General features: G+C 44.7%; 1 protein-coding gene and 1 long non-coding RNA gene across 3 annotated transcripts in view; one reads left to right on the plus strand and one right to left on the minus strand.

The window, feature by feature from the left end:
* LOC148152002 (uncharacterized) overlaps positions 1 to 18,864 on the minus strand; it is a 333,843-nt gene that overhangs the window by 234,125 nt on the left and 80,854 nt on the right. The gene's annotated exons all lie outside the window — the stretch shown is intronic.
* LOC122557185 (15-hydroxyprostaglandin dehydrogenase [NAD(+)]) overlaps positions 7,472 to 18,864 on the plus strand; it is a 93,037-nt gene continuing 81,644 nt past the window's right edge. Inside the window, exons 1-4 of one of the 2 annotated variants that reach the window (XM_087973829.1) lie at positions 7,472 to 7,888; positions 9,065 to 9,188; positions 12,510 to 12,616; positions 15,887 to 15,983. In XM_087973829.1, coding sequence (XP_087829955.1) covers positions 7,796 to 7,888; positions 9,065 to 9,188; positions 12,510 to 12,616; positions 15,887 to 15,983 — 421 coding nt within the window. In that variant the 5' untranslated portion in view covers positions 7,472 to 7,795. The remainder of the gene's footprint in view (positions 7,889 to 9,064; positions 9,189 to 12,509; positions 12,617 to 15,886; positions 15,984 to 18,864) is intronic. The other variant, XM_043704592.2, reaches the window with a different exon arrangement.

Below are 18,864 nucleotides of genomic sequence, written 5' to 3' on the forward strand. Positions count from 1 at the left end.
TTTCCATGCTGTACATCCCTATGACTCTATCACTGAGTCAAAATTCTGTAACTCGCTGCCCAACAGAACATGGAGATGCCTTCACAATGTAGATTGCAGTGGTTCAAGATGAAGGCCTATCACCTTTTCCTCAAAGGAAACAAGAAATGGATAATAAATGCTGGCTTTGCTAATGAGACCCTCATCTGAGAACTAATTCATGAAAAAAGAATGCAAGTATTTAAGCAAAAGGTAGAGATTGCCTGCAGACTTCACTGACACCTGGTTAGAATCCCTTCCAGTTTATTGCCTCCATATAGCTATTTCCTTCAAATTAAGAACTTGGCTTTACACTAAAGGTTTCATACAGACTGCAGTGTTGTGCAACACACCACGTAATGCAATTCATTATGAAATAGAATATGCTTTATGTGGTCTGGCATCGTGCAATGCATGAAGTCAGCCAGATCAAGTAGCTCCATTCACAAACTTCCATGCCCCTGGGTCAGCAGAACTGCCATGCAAAGTGAAAAATTGCACCCTTCATAATCATTAGATGTAGCTCCAATTCATTGTGTCACTTAACCAGGAACCACTGACCAGTGTTGATCCACCAGCTTGCTGATAATTGTAAGGTGTGAGTTATACAAAGCCACGAGGTTGCAGAGTGTGTTATAGTGTGGCTGCTGCTGATGATCCACAGCACCTCATGGATGCCCCTCATGAACTACTAAATCTGGATGTAGGTTTGCTCGCTGAGCTGGAAGGTTCATTTCCAGACGTTTTGTTAACCTGCTAGGTAACATCTGGTTGAAATCATTCTTCTGGGAATTCTCGTGCATGTCTTTGTTTGCCTTGTCCTAGGACATGCATGAGAATTCCTAGACGCATGGCATTCCAACTGGAACTCTATCAACAAACACATCGAGTTAGATCCCATCTACCACCCCCTGAGAAAAGAAACAGAAAGTTACTTCACCACCGGAAATAACATCACCACAGGAAATGATATCACCAACCCAAAGAAACCCAAATATATAAATAGAAAGCAGCAATTTTCAGCATTCTTTGCCTGAGGCCCACTGAAGATGTTACCTAGTAGGGTAACGAAACATCTGGAAATGAACCTTCCAGCTCAGTGAGCAAACCTACATCCAAAACCTCAACCTGAGCTACAAATCTTCTCAAAACATACTGCTACTAAATCTGTTTGAAGCCTGTTCCATTTATCATGCTGATAACGCCGCACAACATGGCAGAAGTACACTTCATGTGAAATTTACCGAGATTCCTTAGACAGCAGCTTCCAAACTACATGGGAACATCACCAACTGCAAGTTCACCTCCAAGTCACTCACTTATCTTGACTTAGAAATATATCACCATTCCTTCACTGTCACTGGGCCAGAACCCTGAAATTCCCTCCCTAAACTTGCTGTGGGTCAGCCGAGAGAGCTTTAACCGTGGTGGTTCAAGAAGGCAGCTCACTACCATTTTCTCAAGGGCAAATTTCTCAAGGAACATAAGCAAGATGGCGACAGAGTAGGACTCCTGATTGGAGCTCATCCATTCCGACTGTTTTCTTTCTTCTAATTTCTACATTTCTCGCATTTTTCTTTCTTTCTTTTAGTTCTTTATGTTTTTTTTCTTTCTCTACTTACCTTCTGGTGGGAGCCCAGTCAGGTAGGCAGTGGCTAGAGGCTTTAACGATCAGCCATGAGGCAGTTGGTGTGCCTGGCCGGAGCTCTGGTGGTCAGAGGCATCCCAGCTTCGTCGATGTCCAGCGCGGTGCCAGAGCGGGACTCTGCAGCAAGGCAGCCAACATGGAAACGGAGCCTGGCAACAACAGGAGCCCAACGTGAGCCCAGATGGCAGCAACTGATGGCAGCAGCAGAGCCAAGCCTGGTGTGCCCAGTGGAGGTTGGTAGTGCTGGTCGGCAGTGAAGGGCAGCTGGCAAGCATGGGCAGGTCTTAGCCTGGTGAAGTTGAAAGTGCGCCCTGTTGGGGAAAGCCCAGCTTAGAGCATCCACAGACCCATGGCTTGAAAAAGGACTGTAATGTTTGACTTTTTAACTTTACTTCTTTATTTTTCCCCTTTTATACTGTAGTGCTGAACTTTTTAACCTATTTATTTACTTTCCTGTAACTAAGCTTTGTACCTCAGTACTTTGTATCTAAGATATCACCATGTGTGGTGGCATTATACACCATTCACTGTACTCTTGTACCCCGTACTTGCATCCACGTGACAATAAAACCTAACATTAAATGTAACTGGTTATGGACAGCAAATACCAGTTATTATGTGATAAATGGTTGTGGGGGCTTGCTGTGCATAAATTGGGTGCTAGTTTTCCTACATTACAACAATGGGAAGCCATGAAAAGTAACCTGATCATTTCCGTGACAGAGCAGGAGCCTGTTCGGACATCAAATTTGAAAACTGTTTTTTTTCTCACTCTTTTCACATGAAGTTCAGAAACTGAGTTACCGAATCACTCCTGCAACCCGTTGTGACAGCTCAATCACTTCTTGATTACTCCCAAATTTTACTATGATTTCCATATCTGTCATTTTATCAATTTAGTTTAGTAAGTGACTTAATGAGTGTATTTTATTCTTGCACAAATTAACCAATTATAGCAATTAAAAGATTATTTAGATAGTAAATTTCAGAAAGTTTATGAATAGAGAGGGTTTAGAGGGACGCGGGTCACATGTTGGCAAATGGGAATAGATTAATTTAGGATATCTAATCAACATGGACGGGTTGTACATCTCTAAGACCCTAAGTACTGAACAACACAGAAAAGTAATTCTTACAATTTCATCATTTGGTTAAACCATAACAATTGCTGGACATACCCCACTTCTGGAGACAGACAAACTGTCAGAGCTGAGATAGACGATATTTCCAAATCAAAATCCATTCAGAGATATTATTACACACCTCTAGAGCTTGAGTCTGGGTGCCCTGACTCAAGAGGTAGAGAAACTACCATTGCACCATAAGAGCCCTTAAAGCTGAGTCATATAGAATCCCTACAGTATGGAAACAGACCCTTCGGCCCAACAAGTTGACACCGACCCTCTGAAGAGTAACCCACCCTATTCCCCTACATTTACCCCTGGCTAATGCACGTAACCTATACACCCCTGAACACTATGGGCAATTTAGCATGGCTAATTCACCTAAACTGCATACCTTTGGATTATGGGAGGAAACCCCACAGATACAGGAAGAATGTGCAAGCTCCACACAGTTAACCAAGCATGGAATTAAACCTGGGTCAGTGGCACGATGAGGCAGCAGTGCTAACCACCGAGCCACCATACCACCCCCTTTTTTCTCGGTGCAAACCTAAACACCTCCACCCCTTCTCCACTGCACCCCACCCCCCACCCCCAACGGCACAACCGCATACATCTTCCTTCCTCTTCCCCAGTAGATTTCTCGTCATTAAGAGAGTCTATGGTTATGGGAAAAAGACAGAAAAGTGAAGTTTAGGATTATCAGAAATCTATATATCTCAGCTTTAAGGGCTCTTATAGTGCAGTGGTATGTCCCTCCCTCTGAGTCAGGATACCTAGGCTCAAGTCCCATCTGCTCTGGAGGTGTGTAATAATATCTCGGAATGGGTTGATTTGAGGAAGAGGCAGGAGTTGGGATTATAAGATCAGCCACAATCTCATTGAATGATGGAACAGACTCGATGGGCTGAATGGCCTACTTCTGTTCCTACGTCTTACAGTCTGTTGGCCTTGGAATTCCCTCCTCGAGGGGTTTCAGCACTCTGGCAAAGAAACATTATGGAGCCCTGTCAGAATCAGGCTTTTATCTAATTTCATAAATGGTTCCAATTGTTGCTCAGTTCAATTGATTAATGTTTGGTCACAGTGACCATCACAGTATCTTTGATGAGAGTGCATTACATAGAACATAGAAGAATACAGCGCAGTACAGGCCCTTTGGCCCTCGATGTTGCGCCGATCCAAGCCCACCTAACCTATACTAACCCACTATCCTCCATATACCTATCCAATGCCCGCTTAAATGCCCATAAAGAGGGAGAGTCCACCACTGCTACTGGCAGGGCATTCCATGAACTTACGACTCGCTGAGTGAAGAACCTACCCCTAACTTCAGTCCTATATCTACCCCCCCTTAATTTAAAGCTATTAATTTAATTTAAAGCTATTAAATTAAACTTATCACACTGTCTTGAATGTTATTTTAAACTATTCCTCTCTTTTGACTGAATTTTTTGTGCATTCTGAGTGAAATTTAAACAACGCTGCACTTTGTGACACGATAAATTCCTGACACAATTTACAATGCTGGATAATTTCCTCAGCCAGTCATACCTAACAATGCACTAACTGAACGGCATTCATTTTCTTCAAATAATTCATCTTCTGTGACTATCCAATATTTGCTGGTGAAGTGATCCTGCCAGACTTGATTGGAAGACCCTGTTTCACTGTCATACTGATGATCTAAATGATGGCATGGTAGCTCAATGGTTGCCTCACAGTAGCAGGGTTCCAGGTTCAATTCCACCCTCAAGCAACTGTTTATGTGGAGGTTGTACACACTCCCCATATCTGTGGGGATTCCTTGGGGTGCTCTGGTTTCCTCCCACAGTCCATAGATGTGCAGACTAGGTGGATTAGCCACATGAAATGGGGAGCTATAGGATTGGAGGGTGGGATGCTTTTCAGGGAATTGGTGTGGATTTGATGGGCTGAATGGCCTGCTTTCACATTATGGGGATTCTACGACTCCTCGTAGTTGCATCTAACCATGATCAGGCACTTAAACGTTGATGGAGAAAATTGCTACAGACACTGGAATCTGTACTGGAAAGAAGATTTTGGAAATCACAACAGGTCAGGCAGCATCCGTGGAGAGAGAGCAAGCTAACATTTTGAGTCTAGCTGACTATTCATCAGATCTCTAATGAAGTCATCTGGAAGAGTCATCTTGACTCGAAACATTAGCTTTCTCTCTCTTTCTCCACAGATGCTGCCTGACCCGCTGTGAGTTCCAGCATTTTTTGTTTCCACTTTAACAATAACCTTCCCTCCATCATTAGGTCAGAAGTCCTGATCTTACTGCATTTGTTGATGACTGCACAGATGCTGAAGCAGTCCATAACAAAATGCAGTAAGATCAGGACTATATTCGGACTTAGGCTGGCAAGTGCCAAATAACATAAGTACCTCTCAAGTGACAAGCACTCTCCAAAAAGAAACAACTAAGCACCTCACCTTGACACTCAAAGAGTACTGGAATCAGTGAGACCCCACTATCCATACCCTAAGGGTTACGATTGACCAGAAACTGAACTCGCCGTACGTATATGTATCCTGTGACTGCAATAAAAAACAAAGGTGTGTAGTCCCAGAAGGCTGCTCTCATTATTAGAGTGGTGCTGGAAAAGCACAGCAGGTCAGCAGTATCCGAGGAGCAGGAAAATCAACGTTTCGGGCAAAAAAAACCTTCATCAGGAATTCAGACTTGTGCCCGAAACATTGATTCTCCTGCTCCTTGAATGCTGCCTGACCTGCTGTGCTTTTCCAACACCACTTTAATTTTGAGTCTAATCTCCAGCATCTGCAGTACCCACTTTTGCCTGCTCTCTCATTATGACTGGTGGTGAGTTTAACCTGAGGGTCTCTACATCTTAGACAAGGGAAGAATTTGAGAAGGAGAATCCTTCATGGTAACCTCAGCCATTGTGGGAATTAAACCCACACTGTGTTGCAAAGCAGCAGTGAAGCCAACTGAGCTAACCAATCTCTGCTGTGACTATCAGAACAGGTCAGAGGCTAGGAATTCTACTATGTGCAGCTCACCCTCTGACCCCTGAAAGCCTCTCCACCATCTACATTCAGCACAAGTCAAGAGTGTGATGGATTACACACACCCTCCCCACCTGCCTGGATGGGTGCAACTCCAACAACACTCCAGAGACTAAGATACCCTCTTTGAGGTCAGAGCACCCAGCCTCACCTCAGCCAAAAGCCCCAATGTGGGTGTCCCGACATCACATGTACTGTAATAGTTTAAGAAGGTAGCTCATCTTATCAAGAGCAGTTAGGGATAGAATAACAACTGATGTTCTTTCGGTTCCAAATGCCATGAAAGATTTTTGTTTTGGCGAGATGGATTTATTTCCAGGGGCGCCGGTGTTTTCAGTGATCCCCTTCCACCTATGATCAAGTTAGCTGGCTTCCCAAATGTGTTTCTCCTGACAGTGATTCAAACAGGTGGATGAGGGTATAGCGGTTCATGTGGTGTATATGGATTTCAGTAAAGTGTTTGATAGGGTTCCCCATGGTAGGCTATTGCAGAAAACACGGAGGCATGGGATTGAGGGTGATTTAATGGTTTGGATTAAAGATTGGCTAGCTGAAAGAAGACAGAGGGTGGTGGTTGATGGGAAATGTTCATCCTGGAGTTCAGTTGCTAGTGATGTACCGCAAAGATCTGTTTTGGGACCACTGCTCTTTATCATTTTTATAAACAACCTAGATGAGGGCGTTGAAGAATGGATTAGTAAATATATGGATGAAAATAAAGTTAGTGGAGTTGTAGACCGTGCAAAGGATGTTGCAGGCTACAGACAGATATAGATAAGCTGTAGAGCTGGGCTGAGAGGTGGCAATGGAGTTTAATGTTGAAATGTGTGAGGTGATTCACTTTGGAAGGAGTAACAGGAATGCAGAATACTGGGCTAATGGTAAGACTCTCGGTAGCGTGGATGAGTAGAGAGATCTTGGTGTCCATGTACATCAATCACTGAAAGTTGCCACCTAGGTTGATAGGCTTGTTAGGGAGGCATACGGTGTGTTAGCTTTTATTTGTAGAGGGATTGCGTTTCGGAGCCACGAGGTCATACTACAGCTGTACAAAACTCTAGTGCGGCCACACTTGGAGTATCACGTACAGTTTTGGTCACCATGTTATAGAAAGGACGTGGAAACATTGGAAAGGGTGCAGAGGAGATTTACTGGGACGTTGCCTGGTATGGAGGTAAAGTCTTACGAGGAAAGGCTGAGGGACTTGAGGCTGTTTTCGTTAGAGAGAAGAAGGTTAAGAGCTGACTTAATAGAGAAGTACAAGATAATCAGAGAGTTAGATAGGGTGGACAGGGAAAACCTTTTCCTGCAGATGGTGGTGACTAGCACTAGGGGACATAGCTTTAAATTGAGGGGTGATAGATATAGGACAGATGTCAGAGGTAGGTTCTTTACTCAGAGAGTAATAAGGGCATGGAATGCCCTGAGTGTGACAGGAGGAGACTCGCCAACTTTAAGGGCATTTAAATGGGCATTGGATAACTATATGGATGATCATGGAATAGTGTAGCGTAGACGCGCTTCAGATCGGTTTCACAGTCTGTGGTGCGCTGTATTGTTCTCTGTTCTGTGATTCCAGTCTTTGCTTAGAGTTGTCTCGGGGCTGATCGGACAGTGAGTGATTCAGTCGCTGCACAGTAGAAGTGAAAGCAGATTCTGTGTCGCAAAGATAGGGAGGTGGGACTGTGCAATTGTCCCCGACTGCAGGGAGAGAGGGGTTGAAATGTGTTTTGTTTCTGGAGGGTTGATTGTGACCTTCGCTGACGTACTCCACGTGATATAAACATTGAAGCGAGATCAGGAAAGGACACACACGGTGTGCGGCACAGAGACACAGAGGGAGAAGTTGGTGAAGTTTGCACAGGGACAGCTTGCTTGCAGAGTGTAGGGCAGGCTGTCAGTGAGCAGCCTGAGAGCTCGGTGCTGGGCTCCCGGAGCTGACACATCTCCCATGGATCTGACCGGCAAAGTCGCGCTGGTGACTGGAGCAGCTCAGGGCATCGGCAGATCGTTCAGCGAGGCGCTGCTGAGGCATGGAGCGAAGGTAGAAGCTGTGTACCGCTCCGAGCCACCGCAGCTGCTCACCCTTCATGCCTTTACCAGGTTCAAGCTGACTGTTTTTACTCACTCTCTCTGTTTCTTCCTCCCACTCCCCGCTGCCTCTCCTCTGATCACCTTTCCTCTTACACGCACCCGCACCGCCCCCCCCCCCCCCGCACCGCCCCCCCCCCCCCGCACTCTCCTACTTTCACCCCTTCTCTCCCCCAACTTCTCGCTTTCTCCCCACTCCACACTCTCTCCACCTTCAATCTCCCCTCTTCTCTCTCACTCTCTATTTCCCCTTTTCTCTCTCTTCCCCCATTTTCCCTTTCACTCACTCTCTTTCTTCCCCTTCTCTCTCTCCCCCTTTCTGTCTTTCCCTCCGCTCTTTCCCCCTTCTGTCTCTCCCCACCTTCTCTCTATTTCCCCTTCTGTCTCTCTCCCACTTTCCCCTTCAATCACTCTCCCTTTCCGCATCACTCTCTCTCTCTTCCCCTCCATTCTCTCTCTCTCTTCCCCCTTCACTCTTGATCTTACTCCTTCACTCTCTCTTTCCCTTTCACACTCTCCCCACCCTCCTACTCTCTCTCTCATCCCACTTCACTCTGTCCCTCTCGCCTTCATTCTCCCTTTCCCCTCACTCTCTCTTTCCCTCTCTTTCCCTTCCCCTCCATGCTCTATTTTTCCCCTTTACTCTCTCTCTTACCCTTTTATTCTCTATCTTTCCCCTTCACACTCTCCCCATCCCCTCTTCTCTCTATCTTTCCTCTTCCCTCTCTCCCTTTCCTCTCACTCTCTCTTTCCCTCTTTCTCTCTCTCCCTTCCCCTTTCACTCTCCCTCTCTCACACACTTTTGTATCTTTCCTCTTCACTCTCTCCACTTTCTTCCCCTTCACTCCCCCTCTCTGTTTCTCCTTCACTCTCTCCCTCTCCCCTTCACTCTCTTTCCCCTTCATTCTCTCTATCTCCCCTTCGCTCTTTTTCTCTCTCTTCGCCCTGCTCTTTCTCGTCCTCCTGCTATCTTTTTCTCTCTCCCCCTGTCTTCCCCCTTTTCTCTCTCTTCCCCCTCTCTGTCTTCCCTCTTTCTCTCTCTTCTCTCTCTATCTTCCCCCTTTTCTCTCTCTTTCCCTCTCTCTGTCTTACCCCTTTTCTCTCTCTTACTCCTTCTCTCTATGACTAGGTGGCTCTGCTGGATTTGAATATGAGCGCTGGGGAAGCCTGTAAGAAGGCATTGGACGGGGAATTTGATGCTGCCAGCAGTTTATTCATCGCATGCGACGTGGGAGCAGAGGAAGAATTAAAATGTAGGTGGCTCAGTACCAAGGCTTGTCCTCCTTCAGAGTTGTGCTAATTGTAATCGGACCTGAAGCAGTTTATGTTTGTTTCTGATTGTAAATAGGTAAGTGTTTGAGCAAGGCATGCTGTTTAACATCATCTTCCATAAATGTCAAGTAGATACCTCAGGTTTACACTATTGTATTTGTGCCAAACAAAGGTAATCTCATTGATGTGTGAGATCTTCACAATCAACGGTTCCCTCTGACGATATTAACCCAATGTTAGATTAGAAGCATGTCAGTTTATGTTCGCTGTGGATCAGCTGGACTGTGCTTACATTAAAATTCATTTTGAAACACACAGATTGAGGTTGACACTACGATACGGTCGTGATGGGTGACACAATAAACCGAGCACTCATTGGCCCTTTCAGATGGAAGCTGCAGATTCAATCCCATTTATTGGAGGAGAGTAATGAAGTCATCTTGATGAATATTTAGCTCTCAGTCAACATTGGCAAGATTGGTTTATCATTATCAGAATGCTATGGGAGCTTGCTGTGAACAAATTGTTTGCAACAATAATTGCAACAGCAACAATACTTGAAAAATACTTGAGCGGTTGCAAAGCACTTTTGAGATGTCCAACAGTCATGAAAAGTGCTATGTAAATGCAAGTGGCTTTTTAAAAAATATTCATGTTTTAAGCTGAAATGATAATCACAAGAATATTTATTTCAAAACATCTGAAGGTGCCTCAATATTTTTTAATATGTGCCTTTCTATTTAAATAAAGGCCATTTGTCAGTTTAAATGTGTGTGGTCTGTAAAATGAGAGGATTGTACTAAATGGGGGATTCACTGAAGTCAGGTTAATGACAGCACTCTCTGGGAAATGCGATGGAAATTAGATGCTCCTAGAATCAGAGACCCTTGCAGCATAGAAAAGGTCTATCGAGTCTGCACTGACATAACTACCACTAAAGGTGCACTAATCTCAATTTCCTGCAGTTGTCCCATATTCTTGGATGTTATGATATTTGAAATACTCATCCAATTTTTTTTAAGGTATAAATTGAGATTAGTGCACCTTTAGTGGTAGTTATGTCAGTGCAGATCGATAGACCTTTTCTATGCTGCAAGGATCTCTGATTCTACTACTTTTCCCACGCAGAGGATTGCAGATTCCCACCAATTGCTGAGTGAAAACCTTTTTTTTCCTAAACCCCCTGTGAATGTCCTGTCCCTTACCCTAAATCTGTGCTCTCTTGTGATTGACCCCCTCAACTAGGGGAACAGCTCCTCTCCATACTGAGGAGGCAAAAGGGACAAGTTTTGTTTGGGAACATGATTGGTGTGAACTTATTGGACTGAAGGGTGTGTTTTGAAGCTGCACAACTCTATGACTTTATATCATACTTTTTTATGTAGTAAAGCTACATTGCAGAACGGGTTCATAGAAGAATTCATCCATTCTCTCTGATCATTTTTGATTTCTGTTGAACAGTGAAGTTTACACTTCACAAAGGCAGTTGAACACACTGCCAAAAATATGCAAAAAGAAAAAAAAAATCAAAACCTCATTGAGCAGAGAAAGCTAACAGGGAAATTTGATGGGGTTGTTGAAAAGCATGAAGGGTTCAGTTAGTCAATAAGGAGGTACTGTTTCCCCTTGGCAGAAGGTTCCATACTGAGAAAACACAGACTGAAAGTGATTGGGATTAAGACTATAACATGTTAGAGTACAAGTTGACCAGGAAAAAGTGAGGTCTGCAGATGCTGGAGATCAGAGCTGAAAATGTGTTGCTGGAACAGCGCAGCAGGTCAGGCAGCATCCAGGGAACAGGAGAATCGACGTTTCGGGCATAAGCCCTTCTTCAGGGCTTATGCCCGAAACGTCGATTCTCCTGTTCGCTGGATGCTGCCTGACCTGCTGCGCTGTTCCAGCAACACATTTTCAGTACAAGTAGACCATTCAGCCCTACAGCTCTGCCACTCAGCAAGATTATAGCTGATCTGATTATGATCAATTTCACTTCCCTGTCATTTCTCAATTAAAAATCTGTCTATCTTAGCTTTAAATATACTATAGATTCTACAATCCTCTGCAATAAAGAATTCCACAGATTCACAACACGTTGGAAGAAGAAATTACTCCTCATTTTTGCCAAAGTGCATCAACCTACATCTTGCACAAGGGGTAACAACCTGTCTGCATTATCCTGTTGAGTCACCTGCGAATCTAAGAGTTTTAAATGTTTCACTAAGGTGTCTTCATGCCATGCTTTCTTCCATGGCAAGAGGATGTCTGATGCTACCTTCTTCCCTCAGCAGATCTGGGACAGGAAAGCCCCTGCATGGCCTTCGAACCCCACTGCTAATTGAACATCTAGAGGAGGCAATTCAAAGGCATTTAAGTATGTCATCCCATTGCCACTGAAATTGACCCAGCAGTAAGTTGGAGCGCAATCCCTCCATAGAAATACCTAAAAATAGCCAATGGTTTATTTGCTTGAGGCACACATTAAGGGAGGGAGTTTCTTTCTTGTCAGGCTCCCAGTGCTTGATCAGGTGACCCCCATCCCTTTCACTTAAAGCCACCCCTTCAAAGCCTTTGTGACCAATTCCCGTCCCTGTCACCATCTCCCCAGTCATCACTCAACTTACCTGGGTCCCTTTTCAATCAGAAGGATCAAGTGGGTGTATTACCAGCAACAGCCACTATCTCCTCAGTGGCACTGGTGAGCTTGGCACTTCTACTTCCTGATGAAGGGCGTTTGCCCGAAACGTCGATTCTCCTGCTCCTTGGATGCTGCCTGACCTCCTGTGCTTTTCTAGCACCACAGTCATGAATCCGATCTCTAGCATCTGCAATCCTCACTTTCTCCTTTGCACTTAGACCTCAATCCAGCAAGGACCTTGATCCTGGGATGGTCCTGCTGTACCCAGCTAATTGGCCGTTAATCTGGCAGAACTTCCTGGAAAAAGGAAAAAATGGACACATGCTGGTTTTCTAGCTTGCAGGCAAGACCCCAAAACAACCACAGAATATTAATCAATATCAGGAAAATCTTTTCCACTCTGCTGTAGCTATATATTTTATCTATATCCTTATTTTTACTCAGTGTTTTTAGGTTTTGGAACATCCAGCGTAATAATGCAATGGAAATCAGTCAAACAGTAAAATTCAATAGCAAATGTGATAAATACTTGGGGAAAAAGACTCGAGGGTATGGGGAATGGACAAGAGAATGGAACTACCTAGATTGTTGTTTGGAAGAGCTAGCTCAGGCCAAATGGCAAATTTGGCCCTCTGTGTAATATTCTCTGATTTTGTCTTGTTTATAGGTGCTTTTAAGAAAACGATAGAGCTCTTTGGAAGCTTGGATATAGTCTGTAACAATGCCGGAATAAACAACGAGCACAACTGGGAGCAGACAATCAATGTTAATTTGGTAAGAACTCAAAGGCCTTGAGCACAAATTTATTATCAACCCTTCTTTATAATCCTTTACTTACAAAGTTACAGCACTTCAAATTTAAATTGTTTCGTAATTGCACCAAATTACATTTTCAATCTGTTGTCATGTCGTTTTGGAGGTATTGTATGGACCAGTTTAAATGAATACATTTCGTTGATAATCTAGATAAAAGTTCAGTCCTGATACCAGATAATTCAAGATGGTGTCTGATTTCAAACAGGTTTTTGTCTTGCAACAGCTTCATTAAGCTACTACTAGCAACACGCCATACTGTGTGGTCAATAATTCAGTGCTTTAATAACATGTTTACCTATGAGTAAAGTTTGGAGTTAGGCACTTAATTCTCAGTTGAAAATTAGTGCTTTATTGATTTAATTTTCTGTGCCACCACATTAAGTTTGAAAAAGATATTTTAGGCTGTGGCTACATTTAATCAGATGTCTATGTACAGAGTTACTTCTGTCTGATTTATTTTATTCATTCACTGAGATATGGACACCACTGGCTGAGTCAGAATTTATTGCCTGTCCTTAATTATGCAGAGGGCTTTTAAAAGTCAATCATACTGCTGTAGGATTGAGCTGAAAAGTGTGATGCTGAAAAAGCACAGTAGGTCAGGCAGCATCTGAGGAGCAGGAGAGATGACATTTCGGGCATAAGCCCTTCAACGTCCCCTTTCAGGCTCCTCAGATGCTGCCTGACCTGCTATGCTTTTCCAGAGCCACATTTTTTGACTCTGACTCTCCAGCATCTGCAGTCCCTGCTTTCTCTCAGTTGCTGTAGGATTAGTTGCTGTAGGCCTGGCAACGATGGCAGATTTCCTTTGCTAAAGGACATTAGTGAGTCTGATGGAATTTTATGATAATTGCCATCAACTCGTGATGACTGTCTGATCTTTCACTGCAAAGGGAACTTTTGATCCATGTTGCATGTAATTTTTTGACCATTTTAAAAAAAAGAATTACCCTGCTTTGTTCAGCTTGTCATGTCTGTGCTAGCTGTTCAGAGGACAATCCAAGTGATCCTGGAAAAGCCAGCAGGTCAGGCAGCATCCAGGGAACAGGAGAATCGACGTTTCGGGCATAAGCCGTTCTTCAGGAATGAGGAAAGTTTGTCCAGCAGGCTAAGATAAAAGGTAGGGAGGAGGGACTTGGGGGAGGGGCGTCAGAAATGCGATAGGTGGAAAGAGGTCAAGGTGAGGGTGATAGGTCAGACTGGGGTGGGGGCGGACAGGTCAGGAAGAAGGTTGCAGGTTAGGAAGGCGGTGCTGAGTTCGATGGATTTGACTGAGACAAGGTGGGGGGAGGGGAAATGAGGAAACTGGTGAAATCCGAGTTCATCCATGAACCATGGGCACCACTCCCCACCTCTTCCTCCACTACATTGATGACTGCATTGGCGCAACCTCGTGCTTCCACGAGGAGGTTGAGTAATTCATCAACTTCACCAACACATTTCACCCTGACCTTAAATTTGCCTGGACCACCTCTGACACCTCCCTCCCCTTTCTGGACCTCTCCATCTCCATTAACAACGACCGACTTGATACTGACATTTTTTACAAACCCACCGACTCCCACAGCTACCTGGATTACACCTCTTCCCACCCTACCTCTTGCAAAAATGCCATCACGTAATCCCAATTCCTCCGCCTCCGCCGTATCTGTTCCCAGGAGGACCAGTTCCACCACAGAACACACCAGATGGCCTCCTTCTTTAGAGACCACAATTTTCCTTCCCACGTGATTAAGGATGCCCTCCAATGCATCTTGTCCACATCCCGCACCTCCACCCTCAGACCCCACCCCTCCAAACGTAACAGGGACAGAACGTCCCTGGTGCTCACCTTCCACCCTACCAACCTTCGCATAAACCAAATCATCCGCCGACATTTCCGCCACATCCAAAAAGACCCCACCACCAGGGATATATTTCCCTCCCCACCCCTTTCCGCCTTCCGCAAAGACCGTTCCCTCCGTGACTACCTGGTCAGGTCCACGCCCCCTACAACCCACCCTCTCATCCTGACACCTTCCCCTTCCACCGCAGGAATTGTAAAACCTGCACCCACAGGCATGGGTGGCACGGTGGCACAGTGGTTAGCACTGCTGCCTCACAGCACCAGAGACCCGGGTTCAATTCCCGCCTCAGGCGACTGACTGTGTGGAGTTTGCACGTTCTCCCCGTGTCTGTGTGGGTTTCCTCCGGGTGCTCCGGTTTCCTCCCACAGTCCAAAGATGTGCAGCTCAGGTGAATTGGCCATGCTAAATTGCCCGTAGTGTTAGGTAAGGGGTAAATGTAGGGGTATGGGTGGGTTGCGCTTCGGCGGGTCGGTGTGGACTTGTTGGGCCGAAGGGTCTGTTTCCACACTGTAATGTAATCTAATCAAAAAAAAACCTCCTCCCTCACCTCTATCCAAGGTCCTAAAGGAGCCTTCCACATCCATCAAAGTTTTACCTGCACATCCACTAATATCATTTATTGTATCCGTTGCTCCCGATGTGGTCTCCTCTACATTGGAGAGACTGGGCGCCTCCTAGCAGAGCGCTTTAGGGAACATCTCCGGGACACCCACACCAATCAACCACACCGCCCTGTGGCCCAACATTTCAACTCCCCCTCCCACTCTGCTGAGGACATAGAGGTCCTGGGCCTCCTTCACCGCCGCTCCCTCACCACCAGACGCCTGGAGGAAGAACGCCTCATCCTCCTCCTCGGAACGCTTCAACCCCAAGGCATCAATGTGGACTTCAACAGTTTCCTCATTTCCCCTTCCCCCACCTCACCCTAGTTCCAAACTTCCAGCTCAGCACTGTCCCCATGACTTGTCCGGACTTGTCCTAACTGCCTATCTCCTTTTCCACCTATCTACTCCACACTCTCCTCCCTGACCTATCACCTTCATCCCCTCCCCCACTCACCTATTGTACTCTATGCTCCTTTCTCCCCACCCCCACCCCCCTCTAGCTTATCTCTCCACACTTCAGGCTCACTGCCTTTATTCCTGATGAAGGGCTTTTGCCCGAAACATTGGTTTCGCTGCTCCTTGGATCCTGCCTGAACTGCTGTGCTCTTCCAGCACCACTAATCCAGAATCTGGTTTCCAGCGTCTGCAGTCGTTGTTTTTACCTTGTACATAGAATAAACCCCGTCACTCAACACCTAACTCGGGTCTTGCAAATTATCATTAGATAGCTGAGTTTTTAACCGATCTTAAATCAAATTGCTTGTTTTAAATGCCAGACCTCCGTGATAAGAGGAACATACCTAGCTCTGGAATACATGAGCAAGGAGAATGGGGGCAAAGGAGGAGTTATCGTGAACATGGCATCTTTAGCAGGTAAGCATGTATTTAAAATGGTTACACACTAAGTCCACTAGGCTGGGGGTGGCGCCAGGGCATATTTGCAACAATGCAAGGATCAAGAAAAAGAGCGACTTGGAGGTTGAATTTGATAAAGTGTGTCATTGAGAAGTCCAAATAAAACTGGATTCAGTACGAATCTGGGATCTTTCTGTGCTGGCTGGAATCAATGTTTGGCAAAACTGAAAATGGAAAGAATTGCTAGATGTCAGTCATCTCTCCTCCAGGTTATCTCTGCAGCAGTTTCTCAGGATAATATCCTAATGACCATCTTTTTACTTCATTCCTCAATGGCCTTCCTTCCATCAGAAGTCTGAAGTGGGGGTGCCCAAAAATGGTCACACAATGTGTGATCACACCATTCATGACCCTTCAGATACTGAGCAAATTTATATCTAACTCCAGCAAAACCTGGACAACAACTAAGCCTGGGCTGACAAGTGGCAAAAAGTACTTGTGCCACACAATGGCTAGGCAATGAACATCAACAAGAAAGAGAGAGTCTAACCATCATACCTTGTCGTTCAGTGGGATAACCACTGCTGAATTCCCCACTGCTAACATCCTGGGGGTTACCATTGACCATAAACTGAACTGGCATTGCCATATCAATACAGTGGCCACAAGAGTGGAATCATTCAGTGAGTGACTCACTTCCTGACTTGCCAAAGTCAGTTCACCATCTACAAGGCACAAGTCAGGAGAGTGATGGAATACTCATCCCTTGCTTGGATGGGTACAGTTCCAACAACACTCACAAAGCTTACCATTGACCAGGATAAAGCAGCCTACTTGATTGACGCCATATCCAGAAACATCCACTCCCCCCACCACTGATGCAGAATGTACCCTTCACCACCATCTTCCAAACCCTCAACTGCTGCTGTGACAGCAAAGGCAGCAGATACGTTGGAGGACTGTGTAAGTTCCCTTTCAATCCATTCACCATCTAGTTGTAGAAATGTATCCCCAGGTGACTGTGTCAAAATTCCAGAATGCTTGCTAACTGTATCTACCCACACTGAACAGACTGAAGCAGTTCAAGAATGCAGTTCACCACAACCTTCTCAAGGGCGCCTAGGGATGTGCAATAAATGCTGGCCCAGCTAACAATGCCTAGATTCTGAGTATGAATAAAAATAAATGGCTAAACCAGGTAAGGATGGCAGATCTCCTTTTATCAGTCCCATGGCATTACTTTGGTTAATTTGAGTCTTTAAATGAGACTGAATGTGATAGAGATGGTGCACATCATCGTCAAACATAGAATTATAGAATCCCAATAGTGTGGAGACAGGCCAATAATGTCACTAGTCATGTGCAAGGGACCAAAGAGAGGGTAGAATAGTCCTTATGATGAGAGATGGTCATAATATTGTTCTGTTTCAGTACAGCCATTTTGGAGAAACCTACCAGAGGTGAACAATACCGCTGATGGTTTGGGGGAAACTATTATGTTCCACAAACTATTGAAAAGAGATGAGGACAGCTGAATAGAGCCACATTTCTCTGAGCAAATTAACCCAATTTGTCAAGATTGTAAACTAATATTAGCCAGGTAGGGCATTCTCAGGTGTTGGGGGCAACCCACCATTTTAACTGCTCAAAGAAAATGTGGCAGAGAATGTTATTGTCATAATACTAGTCAGCTTCTGACTGTACCTTTCTTGGTGATTTAGAAGATATGCAATTTTTTAAAAGGGGAGTTACAGAGAAATAAATTAATTGTGGTGCATGCAGGAACCATTACTGTCAGGACTTCTCTTAGGTGGTCTCCTGCCTTGTATTCCAACAATTTTAATTGTATAACTACAGCATTCTGTTAGTTTGGCCAGTTCTCACTATGATGTCTCGGCATGCACAGCCCCTTTCAGCCTCTTTCTCAGCTGGATTAACTTTTTGTTGTAGACATTGTTTCAATGGTGGACTGTTTCTCTGCATCTCTCCAGGCTGTATGCACGTTTATCCACCATTTGATAGCATTAAAACCAGATGCTGGATATTAACAACCAAAGCAACAAATTACTGGGAAAAACTCAGCAGATCTGGCAGCATTTGTGCAGAGAAATCAGAGCGAATGTTTCAGGTCTAGTGATCCTTCTTCAGAACTTGATAGCATTACATACCAATCAGCAATTCAGCCCTCCACAGGCCTGTTGTATTACTGCGTGGCATTCAAAGTAATTGGGCAAAGCTTCAACATTTCTCATTCTGGTTACACAAAAATGAAATCCTCTTCAACCTTTCAATCTTCCATTCTGGTTTGAATTTTACATCAGCAGCAACTAAATATTGACTAAGCTCTTGTGCCCTTTCTTCTTGTACATCAGAAGATCAGGTCTCTCCAAAGTGAAAGAAATGGAGGCTAGAGAACTCAGAAAATACATATCGATGTTTGTAAATGGCTTACATTACAGAAGAGGAAGTGCTGGAGGGCTTAGAAAACATAAGGGTAAATCAATCTCCAGGACTGGGTCTAAGGTATTTCAGGACATTTTAGAAAGTTCGGGAGGAAATGATGGAGGACTGGAAGGTGGCTCATGTAGTGCATTGTTTCAGAAAGGCTGTAAGGAGAAGTCTGAGAACTGTAGATCTGTGAGTCTGACATCAGTAGTGGGTAAGTTGTTGATTCTGAAGTATAGGATTTACGTGCATTTGGAGAGGCATAGATTGCTTCGGGATAGTCAGCATGATTTTGTGTGAGGGAAATCATGTGTCACAAACTTGATTGAGCTTTTTGAGGAAGTAACCAAAACAATTGCTCAGGGCAGAGCGGTAGACATTGTTTACATAGACTTTAATAAAGCCTTTGATGAGGTTTGGCATGGTAGACTAATTATTAACATTAGATCACATG

The sequence above is a fragment of the Chiloscyllium plagiosum genome, unplaced genomic scaffold (genome assembly GCF_037043375.1).
Source record: "Chiloscyllium plagiosum isolate Xiang-an unplaced genomic scaffold, Cpla_swu_hap1 HiC_scaffold_2, whole genome shotgun sequence".
NCBI classification, from domain to species: Eukaryota; Metazoa; Chordata; class Chondrichthyes; order Orectolobiformes; family Hemiscylliidae; genus Chiloscyllium; species Chiloscyllium plagiosum.